Consider the following 23,679-nt stretch of genomic DNA (forward strand, 5'->3'; position numbering starts at 1 on the left):
TAACTTTGTATCCGGTGGATTCAGGGCTCTTTGTTGCACGTTGGTTTCCGAGAAATAAACACGTTGACCATTCTGTAAATGTACCGCTAAGTGAACAACAGCTGGACTACGTGCATGTATCGGAAATGAAAGAATTCGCCAAACAGCTTCATTACTGCTTATGTATCTTCCAGCCTGATATTGTACGATTTCATCGATATCTTTGATTTCGGGTTCAAGCCATTTTTTGATCGAATTGATGCCAGAATAAGTTTTATCACAAACGTTTTACCAGTACCTCCTGGCGTATCCAAAAAGAAAATTTCTCCAACGTTGTTATCGACACAATGCATTATCGTATCATAAATGTCTTTTTGTTCCGACGTTAACTTGGAAATGTTATTTTGTACATACGACAATAGATCACTCGTACTGTAACTTTGTTCACGATCCAATTCTACTTATGTCGAAACAGCAGCGATACGGTTAGGTGAAGGCATTCCCAAATCCTGAAGAGGTTTGTTTGCCATACGTACGCACAAATCTTCTATAATAACTAAAGTGTAGTTATAAATTTCTGATGTAAAATCAAAAGTCATATCTGACGTCTCTAACTGTTTTCGACGGAGTATATCTTCGGACGTTTTTGACTTATATTTTTCCCATAACTCTGTAGGAGCTGATGGAGAGCAAGTTGTTAAAATGATGCCAAACAATGCACGAATTTGACTTGGAGTTGACGTTTCGCACGCGTCATTGATGCAGTTATCCCAGTGTTGGTCATTCTCCAATAAATTCAGAGCTTGGCATGCACTACGGTAAGTGTCATGTATAGTACCGTTTACAGTTCTCAAATACTCAAAGGATGTCGGACCGGGTACATTCACCAAAAGCAGGCGTAGAAAGAAGCATTCATGTTGATTGGGGTGAACGGTGTAGAGTCTTCCTATCGTGGTATCTTTGAAGATGGTAAGTTGGCCGTCGACTGACTTACCCTGTTTTCGACGTTCAAATACTTTATTTTTAGTATTCCACGTGTAATACGAAGGCACTTCAGTATACAGCAGTTTTTTTTTGCAAAAGAATCATTTTTGCAAAGCGAAAAGAGAGCGGTTAACTTTGTATCCGGTGGATTCAGGGCTCGTTGTTGCACGTTGGTTTCCGAGAAATAAATACGTTGACCATTCTGTAAATGTACCGCTAGGTGAACAACAGCTGGACTACGTTCATGTATCGGAAATGAAAGAATTCGCAAACAGCTTCATTACTGCTTATGTATCTTCCAGCCTGATATTGTACGATTTCGTCGATATCTTTGATTTCGGGCTGCAAGCCAAAAACTGCCATGTCACTGCCTTTGTTGACGTATTTACATATGTATTTGATTGCCTTTACGGAGTTACAGTATTCAACGTTTATGTGTGCATTAAATGTTTTTGATAATAACAGGGAATATGGAACAACCCACTGGTTATCTACTTCGATGGTGGTACGTTACGCTTCTTTATTATTGCTGTTTTACCGCCATCTTCAGTAGATCTTCTTCTATATTGTGGGTAACCATCATTGCCAGTAATTGTGTTGGATACTAAAAGTCAAGGATATTGCTTTGTGCACCTTCCTTTGGTCATGCATGGTGAATTTTCGTTCAGTGCACCGCAAGGTCCATGTATCATATTTTTACAATAATATTATGTAACCCCTTATCGACATTTTCATCAGGTATTTCAGCGGAAATCACATCATCAATTTCGTTCGAAGTAATTTTTTGATGTAGCCAGATTAGTATATGTGCGTGTGGCAAAACTCGTTTTTGCCATTCCACTGAGTACATCCAGCATCGCACTGACGCAAACACTTCAAGTTTTACTATGTAGTTTATCAGTGATTTCAACTTTTGCCGGAAGACATGGGCCGTAATGTCATGTCTATGAACCGCCGATTGCCCTTGAAGTAAAAGCTGCTGTATCTCGTCCCAAGATTGATTACATGTAAATGTAATAAATAAATCTGGACGACCATAGAGACGAACATACGCAATAGCATCTTGAGCATATTCATGCATATGACGGGGACAGCCAGCATATGACGAAGGTAAAATTGTTAATCTTCCCACGTTTGTGGTATTACCGTCATTTACAACTGCATCTTGCAAATGAATGTATTGGTCAGAGCGGAGCTTGGTCTGATTCAGGCGGATATATAACAAACGTTCTGATTCAATTTTAGCATACATATCAACGACGTATTGGTGAAACAATTGACGGCATTTAAAAAAATAATTTTCTTCATCCTGCCGAATCATTAGTCTATAGGAATAATTATGCATTACACTGCATTTCTTATTCATTTCTTTGTTAGTGGCTGGATTCATCAATTTAATATTAAAGTGATAGCCGTCGGCTCCATCCCAAAAAATGATAGGATATTGTAGGGCATTGTAGCATCGATGAGTTTCAGCAATTCTTAACAACTGAGCGTTTCGCTTATGAAGAATAATATCTCGAGGTAAAAACTGATCACCGACCATAACGATTTCCACTTCGTCGATAGTTGGAGCATTGTATCTACGCACATGTTGGCCAGGAGGCGTTTTGTCAGCGGAAATAACAATTTTATGCGTATCAGTAGGCATCAAATCGATGGCTGTTTTGAACAGACGCACTAAATTATTATTTTCGTGGAAAAGATGTTGCAATTGGGAGACGATTGTCCTTTCAACTTTGGGAGAAATTTCGCAACGTGCATTCAATTCAGAATTTCTATCACTGATAAAGTACAATTGTAAAAATTTATGCTTCTCGCCTGAGAATGGTAGAAGGGACTCTGCTCTATGATAAATTTGCCCTTTTAATTTGAAAGTAGACATAAATTGATCTGGATTTTCGATTTGGGCTCCAAACGACGTCATTTGGAAACATGAGTTATATTTTCTGATTTTTGACAAAAAACGCTTAGACTCTGACGTAGTTCCAGTAAGGAAAGTCTTCAATGGCTCTGGTGGTGCAGCCAATAGAGGAAGTTTAACTTTTCCTGAGGCGCAACACATTCCCATTGTTTCACCATTGAATTTCAAGGACTTGCAATAGGGACAAATTTTAGACATAGTCCCGATTTGAACACATCTACTCAAGCTATAATCATCGACTGGGCTGTACCTGAATGCCAGGCGATAAATTTCAGGTTGCTCTGATTCCTCGGCACGCTTTCTTTTCTTACTTTCTCTATCAGCAGCAAGCCTGATTTCTTGCTGTTCTTGTGATTCCTCGGCACGCCTTCTTTTTTCACTTTCTCTTTTAGCAGCAAGTCTGGTTTCATGTTGCTCTGGTAGTTCCTCGGCATGCCTTCTTTTTTCACTTTCTCTTTTAGCAGCAAGTCTAGTTTCGCGTTGCTCTGGTAGTTCCTCGGCACGCTTTCTGTTCTTTCTTTCTCTATCAGCCTCAAGCCTGTTTCCTAGCTGTTCTTTTGATTCCTCGGCACGCTTTCTTTTCTTACTTTCTCTATCAGCCTCAAGCCTGTTTCCTTGCTGTTCTTTTGATTCCTCGGCACGCTTTCTTTTCTTACTTTCTCTATCAGCAGCAGGTTTTTTGGCATAGACTCTTTGAGCATCTTCCTCGGCTGTTGCCATTGTAATTTCATCAGTCATTTTAAAGTTAAACATTAATAGATTTCTACGTGAACGCATGTCTTAAGTATCTTTAATTACGTCACCGTCATAACAAAAATGACGACAACTAACTTCATGACGTCAGTCAACCCACAAACATGACGTCACCCGACAGACAGACACATCCACAGACAACTTATTTTTATATATATATAGATATACTAGCTGTTGGGGTGGCGCTTCGCGCCACCCCAACACCTAGTTGGTGGGGGCGCTTCGCGCCCCCCCCAAGCCCCCCCGCGCGCGTAAGTCGTTACGCGCCATAATAGTTACGCGCCATTGTAGTTGTGTCCCTATGTCCCACCTGTGAATATAGATATATATATATATATATGGTTTTAACTACGTAAAACTTGCGAATATACAACATTCTTTGCTGTCCCATTGTCTTTGCATATAAATAGATTGTCAGGTTATCCCCCTGTTTCCCCCGGTGTCCCCGTTGTAGTTGTGTCCCTGTGTCCCGGTCGTCATTTATATTCCCTGTGTCCCGGGTCCCGGTCATCATTTGTATCCCGGTGTCCCGGTCTGTATATACATTCGTTTTTTAGTTTTGTTTTTCTCCTTTATTTTTTTCCTTTTTTTTTCTTTTTTAGCTTATTTAGATTTTTAGATTTTTTAGTTTTTTTTATTAGTTTTTAGTTTTTATTTCTTTTTAGTTTTTTTGTCCCGGTTGTCATTTATATCCCCCTGTTTCCCCCGGTGTCCCCGTTGTAGTTGTGTCCCTGTGTCCCGGTCGTTATTTATATTCCCTGTGTCCCGGTCGTCATTTGTATCCCGGTGTACCGGTCTGTATATACATTCGTTTTTTAGTTTTGTTTTTCTCCTTTATTTTTTTCCTTTTTTTTTCTTTTTTAGTTTATTTAGATTTTTAGATTTTTTAGTTTTTTTATTAGTTTTTAGTTTTTTTTTCTTTTTAGTTTTTTTGTAGTTTTTACCTTCTTTTTAGTTTTGTTAATTTTTTTTTTTACTTGTGTCCTGGTCGTCATTTATACTCCCTGTGTCCCGGTGCTTTGTTGATTGCTAATCGAACATTCCTTTTGTCCTGGTCGCTTTCTCTTTGAGTGTCGTCATTTATTTTTTTCTTTTTTAGTTCTTTTAGTTTTTACCTTTTTTAGTTTTTTTTTAGTTTTTAGTTTTTTTAGTTTTTTACCTTTTTTTAGTTTTTTTAGTTTTTTAGCTTTTTTATTTTTTTTATTAGTTTTTAGTTTTTTTGTAGTTTTTGCCTTTTTTTTTAGTTTTTTGTCCTGGTCGCTTTCTCTTTGAGTGTCATTTATTAGTTTTTTCCTTTTTTTTTTAGTTTTTTATTGGTTTTTACCTTTATTTTAGCTTATTTTTCAGTTTTTTCCTTTTTTTTAGTTTTTTTTTATTTTTTATTTTTTTTAGTTCTTTACCTTTTTTTAGTTTTTTTACCTTTTTTTAGTTTTTTTAGTTTTTTTAGTTTTTTAGCTTTTTTACTTTTTTTATTAGTTTTTAGTTTTTTTTTGTAGTTTTTGCCTTTTTTTAGTTTTTTCAGTTTTTTTTTTAGTTTTTTATTGGTTTTTACCTTTATAGTTTTTTTAGTTTTTTAGCTTTTTTATTTTTTTTATTAGTTTTTAGTTTTTTTTGTAGTTTTTGCCTTTTTTTAGTTTTTTCAGTTTTGACGTCACCTAATCCAGTTTTTTCAGGTGACGTCACCTGACACATCCATCCACACATCCATCCACACATCCATCCACAGACAACTTATTTTTATATATATAGATATATATATACGATTGCGATTGCGAAATACGTATAAGCTCATTGATGCTACGATGCCCTACTATATCCTATCATTTTTCGGGATGGAGCCGACGGCTATCACTTTAATATTAAATTCATGAATCCAGCCACTAACAAAGAAATGAATAAGAAATGCAGTGCAATGCATTATTATTCCCATAGACTAATGATTCGGCAGGATGTTGAAAATTATATTTTAAAATGCCGTGAATTGATTCACCAATTTGTTGTTGATGTGTATGCTATCCCTTGCAACGGTAAGATTTGAACCTGAATACCTATGCATTTAGCACAAGGTCTGATCCACTTTACCATCACAAGGTATTAATAATTATGTACAATCTTGTATATGATATTTCATGTTATTATTACCAACCCGCGTCAGGTGGCCTGGTGCTGGGGTGAGTAGTTAGTAGTAGTAGAAGTAGTTACTTACTATTACAACTAAGAAAAGACATAGGTTTTATTCTATTTGTTATTATCTTTGAAAAAATGTATCTTGTCAAGTATTAGGCTACTATATAGCACATTGAGAACTGTAAACGGTACTATACATTACACTTACCGTAGTGCATGCCAAGCTCTGAATTTATTGGAGAATGACCAACACTGGGATAATTGCATCAATGACGCGTGCGAAATATCAACTCCAAGTCAAATTCGTGCATTGTTTGGAATCATTCTAACAACTTGCTCTCCTTCAGCTCCTAGAGAGTTATGATTGATTACATGTAAATGTAATAAATAAATCTGGACGACCATAGAGACGAACATACGCAATAGCATCTTGAGCATATTCATGCATATGACGGGGACTGCCAGCATATGACGAAGGTAAAATCGTTAATCTTCCAATGTTAATGGTATTACTGTCATTTACAACTGCATCTCGCAACTGAATGTATTGTTCAGAGCGGAGCTTGGTCTGAATCAGACGGATAAATAGCAAACATTCTGATTCAGTCTTTGAATACATATCAACGATGTACTGGTGAAACAATTGACGGCATTTTAAAATTTAATTGTCTTCATCCTTAGGAATCCATTAGTCTATAGGAATAATAATTCATTGTGCTGCATTTCTTATCCGTTTGTTATCCGTGGATGGATCTATCAATTTATTATTAAATCGATAGCCGTCGGCTGCATCCCAAAAATTATAGGATATTCTAGGGTATCGTAGCATTGATGAGTCTCAGCAATTCTTACCAGCTGAGCGTTTCGCTTATGAAGAATAATATCTCGAGGTAAAAACTGATCACCGACCATAATGGTTGCCACTTTGTCGATAGTTAGAGCATTGTATCTACGCACATGTTGGCAAGTCAGCGTTTTCTAAGCAGAAGTAACAATTTTATGCGTATCACTAGGCATCAAATTGATTGCTGTTTTGAACAGACGCACTAAATTATTATTTTCGTGGAAAAGATGTTGCAATTTGGAAACGATAGTCCTTTCAACGTCTGGAGAAATTTCGCAACGTGCATTCAATTCAGAATTTCTATCACTAATGAAGTACAGTTGTAAAAATTTATGATTTTCACCTGATAATGGTAGAAGGGACCCTGCTCTATGATAAATATGCCCTTTTACTTTGAAAATAGGCATAAATTGATCTTGATTATCGATTTGGGCACCAAACGACGTCATTCGGGAATATGATTTATCTTTTCTAATGTTTAAAAAAAAACGCTTAGATTCTGACGTAGCTCCAGTAAGCAAAGTCTTCAATGGCTCTGGTTGTGCAGCCAGTTGAGGAAGTTTAACTTTTCCTGAGGCGCAACACATTCCCATTGTTTCACAATTAAATTTCAAGGCCTTGCAATAGGGACAAATTTTAGACATGGTCCCGATTTAGACACATCTACTCAAGCTATAATCATCGACTGGGCTGTACCTGAATGCCAGGCGATAATTTTCAGGCTGCTCTTGTGATTCCTCGGCACGCTTTCCTTTGGCATTATCTCTTTGATCCTTAAGCCTGTTTTCACGTTGTTCTTGTGACTCCTCGTTACGCTTTGTTTTGGTAATTTTTCCTTGAGCCGCAAGCCTGTTTTCACGTTGTTCTTGTGATTCCTCGGCGCGATTTTTTTGATAATTTCTCTTTGAGACGCAAGTCTGTTTTCACGCTATTCTTGTGATTCCTCGGCACGTTTTCTTTTCTTACTTTCTCTATTGGCCACAAGCCTTTTGGCATTAACTCTTTGAGCAGCTTCCTCGGCTGTTTCTTCTGCCATTGTAGGATTTATACTAAAATTTCTCTTTGAATTAACTCTTTGAGCAGCTTCCTTGGCACTCTTTCTTTTGGTAATTTCTCTTTGAGACGCAAGCCTGTTTTCACGCTGTTCTTTTGATTCCTCGGCACGCTTTCTTTTCTTACTTTCTCTATTAGCCGCAAGCCTTTTGGCATTAACTCTTTTAGCAGCTTCCTCGGCTGTTTCTTCTGCCATCGTAGGATTTATACTAAAATTTCTCTTTGAATTAACTCTTTGAGTAGCTTCCTCGGCACCCTTTCTTTTGGTAATTTCTTTTTGAGACGCAAGCCCGGGACACAGGCGTTTTGTCAGCGGAAATATCAATTTTATTCGTATCAGTAAGCATCTAATCGATGGCTGTTTTGAACAGACGCACTAAATTATTATTTTCGTGGAAAAGATGTTGCAATTGGGAAACGATAGTCCTTTCAACGTCGAGAAAAATTTCACAACGTGCATTCAATTCAGAATTTCTATCACTGATGAAGTACAGTTGTAAGAATTTATGATTCTTGCCTGAGAACGGTAGAAGGGACCCTGCTCTATGATAAATTTGCCCTTTTACTTTGAAAGTAGGCATAAATTGATCTTGGAAACATGAGTAATATTTTCTGATGTTTGACAAAAAACGCTTAGATTCTGACGTAGTTCCAGTAAGCAAAGTCTGCAATGGCTCTGGTGGTGCAGCCAGTTGAGGAAGTTTAACTTTTCCTGAGGCGCAACACATTCCCATTGTTTCACCATTAAATTTCAAGGCCTTGCAATAGGGACAAATTTTAGACATATTCCCGATTTGAACACAGCTACTCAAGCTGTAATCATCGACTGGGCTAGACCTGAATGCCAGGCGAAAATTTTCAGGTTGCTCTTGTGATTCCTCGGCACGCTTTATTTTGGTGATTTCTCTTTGAGACGCAAGCCTGTTTTCACGCTGTTGTTGTGATTACTCGGCACGCTTTCTTTTCATACTTTCTCTATTAGTCTGTGATTCCTCGGCACGCTTTCTTTTCATACTTTCTCTATTAGCCGCAAGCCTGTTTTCACGCTGTTGTTGTGATTCCTCGGCCCGCTTTTTTTTCATACTTTCTCTATTAGCCTCAAGCCTGTTTTCACGCTGTTGTTTTGATTCCTCGGCACGCTTTCTTTTCATAGTTTCTCTATTAGTCTGTGATTCCTCAGCACGCTTTCTTTTCATACTTTCTCTATTAGCCGCATGCCTGTTTTTACGCTGTTGTTGTGATTCCTCGGCACGCTTTCTTTTCCTACTTTCTGTATTAGCCGCACGCCTTTTGGCATAGACTCTTTGAGCAGCTTCCTCGGCTGCTGCCATTGTAGGTTCTGCTGTCATGTTCAAATCTATATTAAAAATTTCTCTTTGAAAGGCCTTCTTATAAACTTATAATGACGTCATATAAAAAGCCCTTGACGTCATAACAAACATAATGTGAGTTGACAAACAACTTCTTGACGGCATAATGCTCAATCCTTATAATGACGTCAGTCAACAAACATGCTATCTTCTATATATATATAAATAAGTTGTCTGTGTGTGTGTGTGTCTGTCGAGTGACGTCATGTTTGTGTGTCGACTGACGTCATGTTTTCGACTGACGAAATTACATACCGGGACATCGGGACACAAATGACGACCGGGACACCGGCACATAGGGAATATAAATGACGACCGGGACACTCAAAGAGAAAGCGACCGGGACACAAGGAATGTTCGATTAGCAATCACCATCAACTAAGCACCGGGACACAATAGACGACCGGGACACAGGGAGTATAAATGACGACCAGGATATAAGTAAAAAAAAACTAAAAAAAAACTAAAAAAGGTAAAAACTACAAAAAAACACTAAAAAGAAAAAAAATAACTAAAAAAGCTAAAAAACTAAAAAAAACTAAAAAAGAAAAAAATAAAAAAAGGAAAAAAAATGAAAAATAAAGGAGAAAAACAAAACTAAAAAAAATAAAAATAAAAAAAAAACTAAAAAGAAAAAAGAAAAAACTAAAAAAAGTAAAAAAAAGCAAAAACCAAAAAAAACTAAAAAGAAAAAAAGGGGGGAAATACAAAAATTTATTTCATCATATACCATTTCAAAAACGAATGTATATACAGACCGGGACACCGGGATACAAATGACGACCGGGACACAGGGAATATGAATGACGACCGGGACACAGGGACAAAACTACAACGGGGACGCGACCGGGACACCGGGACACAAGGAATATAAATGACGTCTGGGACACTCAAAGAGAAATCACAGACTGGGACACCGGGACACAAATGACGACCGGGACACAGGGAATATAAATGACGACCGGGAATCTATATTCACAGGTGGGACATAGGGACAAAACTACAATGGCGCGTAACTAATATGGCGCGTAGCGACTTAAGCACGCGGGGGGGCTTGGGGGGCGCGAAGAGCCCCCACCAACCAGGTGTTGGGGTGGCACGAAGCGCCACCCCAACAGCTATCTATCTATAAAAATAAGTTGTTTGTGTGTTATGTCTGTCTGTCTGTCTGTCCGCTAATGACGTCTGAATTAATTCATCATATACCAATTCAAAAACGAATGTATTCAAGCCAAAAAAAAAATCTAAAAAAACTAAAAAAAAGTAAAAACTACAAAAAAACTAAAAAGAAAAAAAAACTAAAAACTAATAAAAAACTAAAAAAGCTAAAAAACTAAAAAACTAAAAAAGAAAAAAAAGGAAAAAAGAAAAAAACTGAAAAATGAAGGAGAAAAAAAACTAAAAAAAATAAAAATAAAAAAAAATAAAAAGGTAAAAAGTATAAAAAAAACTAAAAAGAAAAAGAAAAAAACTAAAAAAAACTTAAAAAAGGTAAAAACCAAAAAATATTAAAAAGAAAAAATGGGAAAAACACAAAAATTTATTTCATCATATACCAATTCAAAAACGAATGTACATATAGACCGGGACACCGGGACAGAAATGACGACCGGGACACAGGGAATATAAATGACGACCGGAACACAGGGACACAACTACAACGGGGACGCCGGGGGCACTGGGGAATATATAAATGACGACGGGGACACATGGAATGTTCGATTAGTAATCACCAACAACAAAGCTCAAGGGCAATCATTAGGATCATGAGGTATAACTAAAAAAAAAATAAAAAAAAGGTAAAAAACTAAAAACTAAAAAAAAGACCAATTCAAAGACAAATGTATATACAGACCGGGACACAAATGATGACCGGGACACCGGGACACAGGGAATATAAATGACGACCCGGACACTCAAAGAGAAATTACAGACTGGGACACCGGGACACAAATGACGACTGGGACACAGGGAATATAAATGACGACCGGGACACAGGGACACAACTACAACGGGGACTCTGGGGGGCACAGGGGGATATATAAATGATGACGGCGACACAGCGAATGTTCGATTACGAATCACCATCAACAAAGCTCAAGGGCAATCATTAGAATCATGAGATATAGGTCTGAATACGGATTGTTTTTCCCATGGACAATTATATGTTGCATGTTCAAGAGTCGGTAAACCTGACAATCTATTTATATGCACGGACAATGGGACATCAAAGAATGTTGAATATTCGCAAGTTTTACGTAGTTAAAAAAATATATATATCTATCTATATTAACAGGTGGGATACAGGGACACAACTACAATGCCGCGTAACTAATATGGCGCGCAACGACTTACGCGCGCGGGGGGGCTTGGGGGGGGTTGCAAAAGGCCACCACCCCAACAACTATTATATATATATATATATATATATATATATATATATATATATATGTATACATAAATATACCAAGTAGTTCAGTGTTTAAAACGAATAGCACTTGTCCAAAAATATTACTGCCTAAATTTCATTCACTTATAGTGAGTAAAATGAAAAAATAGGGTTTAACAACCTAAATAAGCCAAATGATTACCAAAAACAGCCAAAACTACATCCTTTTAAAAAATTAAAATCTGGTTGTTATATCTACTCACCCTCACTTGTGGTTTCATCAATTGAAGCTCTAATACCTCCTCCGTTAAGAAGTGCTATCGACACATAAGACCAGGCATCTGGACTTTTTCTTTTGGTAAACTGAAATTGAAAATTCTATAACTACAAGAAAATCAGAAAAAAAATATTATAAATGTTCAATATCATCATTCTCAATATTTGACAAACACCGAAGTTTAAAGTCGTGGGAGATGAAAAGCTTAAATACTTAAAAGGGTAAAGACACATAGTCAATATGAGACTCTACATAGTCAATATGAGACTCTACATATCGATATCGACTCTACATAGTCGATATGAAAGGTCAGATATGACCTTCGACTTAACAACAGAAATTTATAACTGCACTTTAGTTATGATTGAATATTTGTGCTTATCTATCGCAAACAAACTTCTATAGCATTTGGGAACGCCTTTACCTAATCGTAATGCTTCTATTTCTACATGTGTAGAATGGGATCGTGAACAAAGTTGCAACACAATTGATCTCTTGTCATATGTTACAGACCGGGACACCAGGACACCGGAACACAAGGAATATAAATAACGACCAGGACACTCAAAGAGAAATTACCGACCGGGACACCGGGACACAAATGACAAGCGGGACACAGGGAATATTCGACTAGCAATTACCATCAACAAAGCCGAAGGGCAATCATTAGAAAAATGCTGTATAGATCTGAATACGGATTGTTTTCCCATGGACAATTATATGTTGCATGGTCAAGAGTCGGTAAACCTGACAATCTATTTATATGCACAGACAATGGGACAACGAAGAATATTGTTTATTCGAAAGTTTTACGTAGTTAAAAACATATATATATATATATATATCTATCTATATTCACAGGTGGGACACAGGGACACAACTACAATGGCGTGTAACTAATATGGCGCGTAAAGACTTACGCGCGCGGGGGGGCTTGGGGCGATGGGGACTGGGGCGTGAAGCGTCCCCATCAACTAGGTGTTGGTGTGGCGCGAAGTGCCACACCAACAGCTACTATATATATATATACTAGCTACTATATATATATATATATATATATATATATATATATATATATATATATATATATATATATATATATATATATATATATACTAGCTACTATATATATATATATATATATATATATATATATATATATATATATATATATATATATATATATATATATATATATATACTATGTGGAGTGGGGGCACTTCGCGCCCCCCAGCCCCCCCTTGCACGTAAGTCGTCACGCGCCATAGTAGTTACGCGCCATTGTAGTTTTGTCCCTGTGTCCCACCTGTGAATATATATATATATATATATATATATATATATATATATATATATATATATATATATATATATATATATATATATATGTTTTCAACTACGTAAAACTTGCAAATATACAACATTCTTTGATGTCCCATTGTCTGTGCATATAAATAGATTGTCAGGTTTACCGACTCTTGAACATGCAACATATAATTGGACGTTGTATGTCCATGGGAAAAACAATCCGTATTCAGATCTATGCCTCATGATTCTAATGATTGCCCTTGAGCTTTGTTGATGGTGATTGCTAATCGAACATTCCCTGTGTCCCTGTCATCATTTGTATATCCCCCTGTGCCCTCCGGCGTCCCCATTGTAGTTGTGTCCCTGTCGTCATTTATATTCCCTGTGTCCCGGTCGTCTTTTGTGTCCCGGTGTCCCAGTCAGTTTTTTCCTTTTTTAGTTTTTTTTTCTTTTTAGTTTTTAGTTTTTTTAGTTTTTTACCTTTTTTTTTAATTTTTTAGTATTTTTAGTGTTTAGCTTTTTTAGTTTTTTATTAGTTTTTAGTTTTTTTTTGTAGTTTTTACCTTTTTTTAAAGCCAATGTTCGAACTTGGAACCTCTTAAACCTGGAACATAACGCCTTACCAACTCAGCTACATCGGGCTTGAATAAATTCGTTTTTGAATTGGTATATGACGAAATAATTCAGACGTTATGCGGACAAACACGACTTCATTCGACAGACAGACAGACAACTTATTTTTATATATATCCCTGTGTCCCGGTGTCCCACTCGTCATTTGTGTCCCGGTGTCCCGGTCTGTATATACGTTCGTTTTTGAATTGGTATATGATTAAATAAATTTTTAGGTTTTTCCTTTTTTTCTTCCTTTTTTTTGGTTTTTACCTTTTTCTTAGTTTTTTTAGTTTTTTTTCTTTTTTCTTTTTAGTTTTTTTGTAGTTTTTACCTTTTTTTTATTTTTTTTTATTTTTATTTATATTTTTTAGTTTTCTTTTTCTCCTTTATTTTTCAGTTTTTTTCCTTAAAAAAGTTTTTTTTCTTTTTAGTTTTTTTTTAGTTTTTTACCTTTTTTTTAGTTTTTAGTTTTGTTTGTAGTTTTTACCTTTTTTTAACCCAAGGTTCGAACCTGGAACCTCTCGAACCTAGAACATAGAACATAACGCCTTACCAACTCAGCTACATCAGCTTGAATACATTCATTTTTGAATTGGTATATGATGAAATAATTCAGACCTCATATGCGGACAAACACGACGTCACTCAACAGACAGACAGACAACTTATTTATATATATATATATACTAGCTGTTGGGGTGGCGCTTCGCGCCACCCCAACACCTAGTTGGTGGGGCGCTTCGCGCCCCCCCAAGCCCCCCCGCGCGCGTAAGTCGTTACGCGCCATATTAGTTACGCGCCATTGTAGTTGTGTCCCTGTGTCCCACCTTTGAATATAGATAGATTTATATATGTGTTTCAAACTACGTAAAAATTGCGAATATACAACAGTCTTGGCTTTCCCATTGTCTGTGCATATACAAAGCCGAATGTACTAATAATGACGTCATATGCAAACGCTCTTTTTACAAACAAACAAACATGCATACACACAACTCGTTTTTATATAGATAGATAGATAGATAGATACAATACAAATTAACTGCGTAAAACTTGCGAATATACAACATTCTTCGCTGTCCAATTGTCGCTGCATATAAACTGATTGTCAGGTTTACCGACCCTCGAACATGCAACGTACAATTGTCCATGGGAAAGACAATCAGTATTAAGATCTATACCACATTTTTCTAATGATTGACCTTGAGCTTTGTTAATGGTGATTGCAAATGCTAATCGAATTGGGAATTGCAATCTTTTAAATTGAAAAGGCAGATCCGTTGGAATCATGGGAATGCGAGGAATAAGAACAGCCTCACCCCCAAAAGGCCCTGTCAAGATTGTGGCCTCTATTAGGTTTTCCATTGTTTTTCTACGGCAAGTCGCGTGCCATTGCAAAGCTTTGGTGGGTTGATATTTCTTAAAAGTATTATTGGTACGCCTATTTTAGGTTGTAGCACGTGTGGTGGAAACCCTGAAAGATCTATGGAATTTAAAAATTCAGATGGATAAATAACCGCTTCATTTGGTTCCAAAACTTTGTCGACTGACTTGTAAAGGACTGCCTGGTCTCGAATCTTGGTCAAAACAATATTGTTGATTTCTTGGACGTCTATATTTTTGGGTGCGAGAATCGCTCTTTCACTTAGCCATTTATTATTTTTATAATTTTTTAGAATATTCGGAAATGCTTTTTCAATCAATTCATTTTTGGACGTCACTAAATTACAGAAATCAGCAGGTAGTTGTATACGTCCTGAAATTGAGTCTACTGGGAGCTTTGCGTTTCCAATTGCCAGCAATTGATCTGAAAATGTTTGACCAGAGTCATCGTTTTGCAATCGGACACGCATATTTGTAGTTAATTTTAATATTTTTACGTTTGCCCATAAATTAGAATTTTTCAGGCAAGCATTCATTTCGTCTGCAGGAGTTGATCTAGGTATTATAGATAATGTTTGCCTGAAATCTCCCGCAAGCAATATTAATGTGCTGCCAAAGGGTTTCGACTCCCCTCTCAAATCTTTCAAGCATTGATCTAGAGCCTCGAGCGATTTTTTGTGTGCCATTGTACACTCATCCCAAATAATAAGTTTGCATTGCTGCAATACTTCACCCATCCCAGATGATTTGGAAATATTGCACGTGCCAGTTTCTGTAGAATGCAAATTCAGAGGCAATTTCAAAGCGGAATGAGCAGTTCTTCCGCCAGCCAGCAATGTTGCGGCTATTCCGGACGACGCAATTGCCAACGCTATATCATTTTTTGATCGAATTGATGCCAGAATCAGTTTTATCACAAACGTTTTACCAGTACCTCCTGGCGCATCCAAAAAGAAAATTTCTCCAACGTTGTTATCGACACAATGCATTATCGTATCATAAATGTCTTTTTGTTCCGACGTTAACTTGGAAATGTTATTTTGTACATACGACAATAGATCACTCGTACTGTAACTTTGTTCACGATCCAATTCTACAAATGTCGAAACAGCAGCGATACGGTTAGGTGAAGGCATTCCCAAATCCTGAAGAGGTTTGTTTGCCATACGTAAGCACAAATCTTCTATAATAACTAAAGTGTAGTTATAAATTTCTGATGTAAAATCAAAAGTCATATCTGACGTCTCTAACTGTTTTCGATGGAGTATATCTTCGGACATTTTTGACTTATATTTTTCCCATAACTCTGTAGGAGCTGATGGAGAGCAAGTTGTTAAAATGATGCCAAACAATGCACGAATTTGACTTGGGGTTGACGTTTCGCACGCGTCATTGATGCAGTTATCCCAGTGTTGGTCATTCTCCAATACATTCAGAGCTTGGCATGCACTACGGTAAGTGTCATGTATAGTACCGTTTACAGTTCTCAAATACTCAAAGGATGTCGGACCGGGTACATTCACCAAAAGCAGGCGTAGAAAGAAGCATTCATGTTGATTGGGGTGAACGGTGTAGAGTTTTCCTATCGTGGTATCTTTGAAGATGGTAGGTTGGCCGTCGACTGACTTACCCTGTTTTCGACGTTCAAATAATTTATTTTTAGTATTCCACGTGTAATACGAAGGCACTTCAGTATACAGCAGTTTTTTTGCAAAAGAATCATTTTTGCAAAGCGAAAAAAAAGCTGTTAATGTTGTATCCGGTGGATTCAGGGCTCTTTGTTGCACGTTGGTTTCCGTGAAATAAACACGTTGACCATTCTGTAAATGTACCGCTAAGTGAACAACGGCTGGACTACGTTCATGTATCGGAAATGAAAGAATTCGCCAAACAGCTTCATTACTGCTTATGTATCTTCCAGCCTGATATTGTACGATTTCGTCGAAATCTTTGATTTCGGGCTGCAAGCCAAAAACTGCCATGTCACTGCCTTTGTTGACGTATTTACATATGTATTTGATTGCCTTTACGGAGTTACAGTATTCAACGTTTATGTGTGCATTAAATGTTTTTGATAATAATGGGGAATATGGAACAACCCACTGGTTATCTACTTCGATGGTGGTACCGTTACGCTTCTTTATTATTGCTGTTTTACCGCCATCTTCAGTAGATCTTCTTCTATATTGTGGGTAACCATCATTGCCAGTAATTATGTTTGATACTAAAAGTCGAGGATATTACTTTGTGCACCTTCCTTTGGCCATGCATGGTGAATTTTCGTTCAGTGCACCGCAAGGTCCATGTATCATATTTTTTACAATAATATCATGTAACCCCTTATCGACATTCTTATCAGGTATTTCAGCGGAAATCACATCATCAATTTCGTTCGAAGTAATTTCTTATGTAGCCAGATTAGTATATGTGCGTGTGGCAAACCTCGTTTTTGCCATTCCACTGAGTACATCCAGCATCGCACTGACCCAAACACTTCAAGTTTTACTATGTAGTTTATCAGTGATTTCAACTTTTGCCGGAAGACACGGGCCGTAATGTCATGCCTATGAACCGCCGATTGTCCTTGAAGTAAAAGCTGCAGTATCTCGTCCCAAGATTGATTACATGTAAATGTAATAAATAAATCTGGACGACCATAGAGACGAACATACGCAATAGCATTTTGAGCATATTCATGCATATGACGGGGACTGCCAGCATATGACGAAGGTAAAATTGTTAATCTTCCAACGTTTGTGGTATTACCGTCATTTATAACTGCATCTCGCAAATGAATGTATTGTTCAGAGCGGAGCTTGGTCTGATTCAGGCGGATATATAGCAAACGTTCTGATTCAATTTTAGCATACATATCAACGACAAATTGGTGAAACAATTCACGGCACTTTAAAATATAATTTTCTTCATCCTGCCGAATCATTAGTCTATAGGAATAATAATGCATTGCACTGCATTTCTTATTCATTGCTTTGTTAGTGGCTGGATTCATCAATTTAATATTAAAGTGATAGCCGTCGGCTCCATCCCAAAAAATGATAGGATATTGTAAGGCATCGTGGTATCGATGAGTTTCAGCAATTCTTAACAACTGAGCGTTTCGCTTATGAAGAATAATATCTCGAGGTAAAAACTGATCACCGACCATAACGATTGCCACTTCGTCGATAGTTGGAGCATTGTATCTACGCACATGTTGGCCAGGAGGCGTTTTGTCAGCGGAAATAACAATTTTATGCGTATCAGTAGGCATCAAATCGATGGCTGTTTTGAACAGACGCACTAAATTATTATTTTCGTGGAAAAGATGTTGCAATTGGGAAACGATTGTCCTTTCAACGTTGGGAGAAATTTCGCAACGTGCATTCAATTCAGAATTTCTATCACTGATGAAGTACAATTGTAAAAATTTATGATTCTCGCCTGAGAATGGTAGAAGGGACCCTGCTCTATGATAAATTTGCCCTTTTACTTTGAAAGTAGACATAAATTGATCTGGATTTCCGATTTGGGCTCCTAACGACGTCATTTGGAAACATGAGTTGTATTTTCTGATTTTTGACAAAAACGCTTAGATTCTGACGTAGTTCCAGTAAGGAAAGTCTTCAATGGCTCTGGTGGTGCAGCCAATAGAGGAAGTTTAACTTTCCCTGAGGCGCAACACATTCCCATTGTTTCACCATTGAATTTCAAGGCCTTGCAATAGGGACAAATTTTAGACATTGTCCCGATTTGAACACATCTACTCAAGCTATAATCATCGACTGGGCTGTACCTGAATGCCAGGCGATAACTTTCAGGTTGCTCTGATTCCTCGGCACGCTTTCTTTTCTTACTTTCTCTATCAGCAGTAAGCCTGATTTCTTGCTGTTCTTGTGATTCCTCGGCACGCTTTCTTTTCTTACTTTCTCTATCAGCAGCAAGCCTGATTTCTTGCTGTTCTTGTGATTCCTCGGCACGCCTTCTTTTTTCACTTTCTCTTTTAGCAGCAAGTCTGCTTTCGCGTTGCTCTGGTAGTTCCTCGGCACGCTTTCTGTTCTTTCTTTCTCTATCAGCCTCAAGCCTGTTTCCATGCTGTTCTTTTGATTCCTTGGCACGCTTTCTGTTCTTTCTTTCTCTATCAGCCTCAAGCCTGTTTCCTTGCTGTTCTTTTGATTCCTCGGCACGCTTTCTTTTCTGACTTTCTCTATCAGCAGCAAGTTTTTTGGCATAGACTCTTTGAGCATCTTCATCGGCTTCTGCCATTGTAAGTTCATCAGTCATTTTAAACTTAAACATTAATAGATTTCTACGTGAACATATATGTCTTAAATATCTTTAATGACGTCACCGTCATAGCAAAAATGACGACAACTAACTTCATGATTAAATATCTTTAATGACGTCACCGTCATAGCAAAAATGACGACAACTAACTTCATGACGTCAGTCGACACAGAAACATGACGTCACCTGACAGACAGACAGACACACACACAGACAACTTATTTTTATATATATAGATATATATATATATATATATATATATATATATATATATATATATATATATATATATATATATATATATATATATATACTAGTTGTTGGGGTGGCGCGAAGCGCCACCCCAACACCTAGTTGATGGTTGCGCTTCGCACCCTCCCCCAAAGCTCCCCCGCGCGCGTAAGTCGTTACGTGCCATATTAGTTACGCGCCATTGTAGTTTTGTCCCTGTGTCCCCTTGTGTGTCCTGTGGTTGTGTCCCTGTGTCCCATTGAAGTTGTGTCCCTGTGTTCCCTTTTTAAAACTAAACCTATCCCGGCCCTTGCTTCAAAAATGTCTAATTTTTTGTTAGTTTAAAGGTCTAAAACTAATACTGTCAATTTTTATCACCATTGTTGTTACATAAGTCTAATGAAAAACAAATAGAAAAGGAGTTTAAATATAGAAAAAGAAAAAACTAAATATGGTTTATGGTTTAATTGAAAAAGATGGCTTATGCTTAAGATTCCAAAATTATTCTTAAGGCTACCGAATAAATAATGTAATACTAGTTAAAAATAATAAAAAATTTTAATTTAACTAGGACCTAGCATTTGTTCCAAAATTCCCACAATATTTGCAAAATTAATAGGGTAGATTTTACGGTTTATTACACCAGCATGATAACTTGAGGTGGCTGAAATGCAAATTTAAAAAAGTAGTAAGAAAATTTTTCATTCTCGGTCGTATTCTACATACATAACAATTACCCTATATAGCTAGAATATATAAATATAAATATTATTCTAAATATAGGACAAAAAGTCGCTCTATCTACTGTGTGATTTTATGTAATTCTTCTAATTTAAAAAATTATTGTCCTTGAGAAGCACAAACAGATGCAACTGTTCCAATACCCCAGGATCAAGCATTCTAAGGAGTTCATTGCTGTTGAAAGTATCTAGCATAAATAGACAAATTATTCGCAGAGGACAATTCTTGCTATCTTATTGCAGTTGTCATTCGGTAGAATGTAAAAAAAGGAAACGAGTCTGTAGTATGTAAAAAAAAGGAAAAAAATACCAAATTAATAGAGAATGATCAAAAACAAATACCTGGTTAACGAAAGCATCTGTTGCCAGGTTGCCAAGTGAGCATTCTCGTGAGCGACAGTTCTGACGCCTTCCATCTAAAAATACCCTGGTAGTACCAACAACTTTACCACCAATTGCCTGTACTTTCTCTGAATATGGTTCCAGTTCTTTTTTTATTTCCGGGTCTATATTGATAAAGAAGAAAAAAGTTAAATTTCCTATGATATATTAATAAATTACTCACCATTTAATTTAACGTCAGTTGATTAAATCCTAAAGTAGAAACAAGTCCGTAAATTACTTTTAAGAGTTTCAATAAGAAATGTAGAAACTACATTTTTCTGTATCGAGGAAGTCTCAAAATAACAAAACGGGAAAAACACACATGTTTCAATGACTTATCTAATAGTAATGATTATTGTGCTAAAAGCTATGAAATAGTAAACGGTAGAACTCAAAATTAGTCTCATGTTTAAGCCAGAATCATAAAGAGATTTCGATTCAAGGGCAAAAGTGATTCGACTTATTACTTAAAGAACAAATAATTATTGTCGAAGCCCTAGACTGACAAACTATAAAAACAAAACAGGTCTTCACCATAAGCAAAACAGGCTAAGTCTTAGCTGCAAGCCAACTTGATGCAAAAACGTCCTGACCCAGCACAAAAATTGACCTTACCTAGACTCAGCACAAAACTGAGCTAGGTTTTGCACCTCTACAAAAATACGAGAAAAACAAGTCCTAGCCACCTCGAAGTGAAAACAAGCTCAGTCACTACTACTACTACTAACTACTAGTAGTAGTTACTACTACTACTACTACTACTGCTAATAACTCACTGCAGCACCAAGCCGCCTGAGGCCAACACAGCTACGCACGCTCCTCCTCCAACCTAATCTATTTAAAGCCTCCCTCTTTACACCCTCCCAGGAAGTTCCCATTTCCTTTAAATCCTTATTTATGACATCCTCCCAACCCAGACAAGGACGACCTGCTTTCCGTGTAGCCCCAGACGGTTGGCCAAAAAGGACAATCGTTTTATGTTTCTGCTTATTTGATTTTACTATTTATTTCTTCCCTTATAACAAATTCAATCCAATTTCAATCGAAAAGTGTGGCTTTATTATTGCTTGTTTTAGGCTTTAATATTGCTTTATAATTTTCTTTAAATATTTTTTTTTTTGGGGGGGGGGGGGAGGAAAAATGTTTTCAAAATTAAATCAAGAAAAACGAATATAATAAAATTTGAGTAATTTTTTCTGTTCACTGCTCCATGTTGCTATTGTAGATAGCTTTGAAATATAAATAAACACTTTTTTTTGGCTCCCTCTACCTTTACCACCCTTTTGTGTTGGACTTAAGTTTTGAGTATTGGTTAGGGGGTGTAGAGTCAAAGATGGAGTACACTTTTTTTTTAAGAGGCAAAGATGATGTTTTTTAAATTTTTAAGTAAATATGAAAAGTGAAATTTCATATTTACTTCATGAATATAAAGCTATTGAATTGTCCACTAAATATGAGACTTTTTTACTATGCTAAGTGTGATTTACCTACAATAAAAATATATCAGTAAAGCCTACCTTCAGGGAGTTCTTGAGTAAGAAGTAATGGACTTCCTTTAAAATCTGTTAATTCTCCATCGTCATTAAAAACGACGATTAGACGCCCAAGATACTTTCCGAATGCAAAGGCTTGAACAACCGGAACTTTTTTTCCACTTTCCTGTGTCACGACAAACGGATATGGTCCTTCTGGCTCCTCTACAGATGGTCCAAGTCCTAGAAGAAGTACCATATCCGAAAACTTTAACTTATTTTTTCTTAGCAAAAATAGGAATGGACCGGTTCGATATAAGGAGGATAAATAATAGTGGTAATTGGCTTATTTACTATGTTTTAGGCATATAAACCAAGCAATATCCAACATATTGTTTGTATCATTTTGAGTGTCATTTTGATGATTTTAAGACAGATCAGTGTCACTGATTACAAGACAACAGAATGATAGATTTTCAGAGTACAGTAGGATATGTGGTTTGAAAACTGTGGTTAGTTTTCACTCACCGTGATACTGTTTGTTCTGCATCTTGAGTGAATTTGAATCGATAAAGATTTGAATTAATACTTTATATGCACAGAAAGCAGTAAACCACTAACAAGTTCAAAGTTAAAGGTTCCTACCGATATATAACATAAAGAAAGAAACAATAATAAAGTACATGTCGGCATAAAATAATAGAAGTTAGTCAACGTACCATGGTTCCTTTCCTCTTCTTCGTTTTAGAAATAGACAATGTCATAGAAAATACATTATTAAAGCACTAAATTTACGTTATGAAACGCACTTCAAAAACAAGTAAAAAAGAAGAAGTTAAAAAAACTATGCGTAAAAATGGTTCATTTCTGACTTCATTTATTCAACAAAATTGAACATAAAAATGAAAACAAGCTCCATCCTATTCTAAATCCAATGCTTCATTGCCAGGAATGTAGAGAGAGATAGTGAGAGAGAAAGAGAGAGAGAGAGAGAGAGAGGGAGAGAGAGATGGGGGGGGGGGGAAATGAAATGAAAAACATTAAACAAAAGATGTGCTATTCATTTACCAGCATACGTTTCTAACAGAAAGACAGTCCAGCGACGTCCCCCCAGACTGCTTGAGATTCTGTAGTGACATGTTCTGACATAATAAAGCACATTCAGACAGAGAGTCTAATATCTTTGTATGCAAGGATAGCATTGCTTATTTCTAGTTTATATCTCCTAGATGAACTTTTCCGCAATAGTAATCCAGTGATGCAGTTTTTATTTCGTTACCATTTTTGTGGAGTTTCAGGCCATATTTTTTTTTTTTATTCCGATGAGTTTGTTTTGACATTGAACTTTTATCATCAAGATTAATTGAAATAATAGTTACTATTCTTAAATCCGTTGCCATTCTTTCAAATAGCGATTCTGCCCCACTTGACAGTTTTATCTTCAAATTGCGTTTTCAAGTTTTAGTTTACTCTGATCTAATTTTCGTTCTTTAGAAGGTTGCCCCTAACGGGGAAAGCTTCATATGAACTGAAAACTGTCTTTGTGTTTTCCACTTCAAAGC

The 23,679-nt window shown here is 36.6% G+C and overlaps 1 protein-coding gene across 4 annotated transcripts in view; it reads right to left on the reverse strand.

The window, feature by feature from the left end:
• LOC136031002 (snake venom 5'-nucleotidase-like) overlaps positions 1 to 23,679 on the reverse strand; it is a 102,740-nt gene that overhangs the window by 24,686 nt on the left and 54,375 nt on the right. For all 4 annotated transcript variants that reach the window (XM_065710192.1, XM_065710184.1, XM_065710167.1 and 1 more), the window contains exons 6-8: positions 22,163 to 22,360; positions 20,604 to 20,767; positions 11,687 to 11,786 (exon numbers count right to left, since the gene is read on the reverse strand). In XM_065710192.1, coding sequence (XP_065566264.1) covers positions 11,687 to 11,786; positions 20,604 to 20,767; positions 22,163 to 22,360 — 462 coding nt within the window. The remainder of the gene's footprint in view (positions 1 to 11,686; positions 11,787 to 20,603; positions 20,768 to 22,162; positions 22,361 to 23,679) is intronic.

Source organism: Artemia franciscana, chromosome 1 (genome assembly GCF_032884065.1).
Source record: "Artemia franciscana chromosome 1, ASM3288406v1, whole genome shotgun sequence".
NCBI lineage: Eukaryota > Metazoa > Arthropoda > Branchiopoda > Anostraca > Artemiidae > Artemia > Artemia franciscana.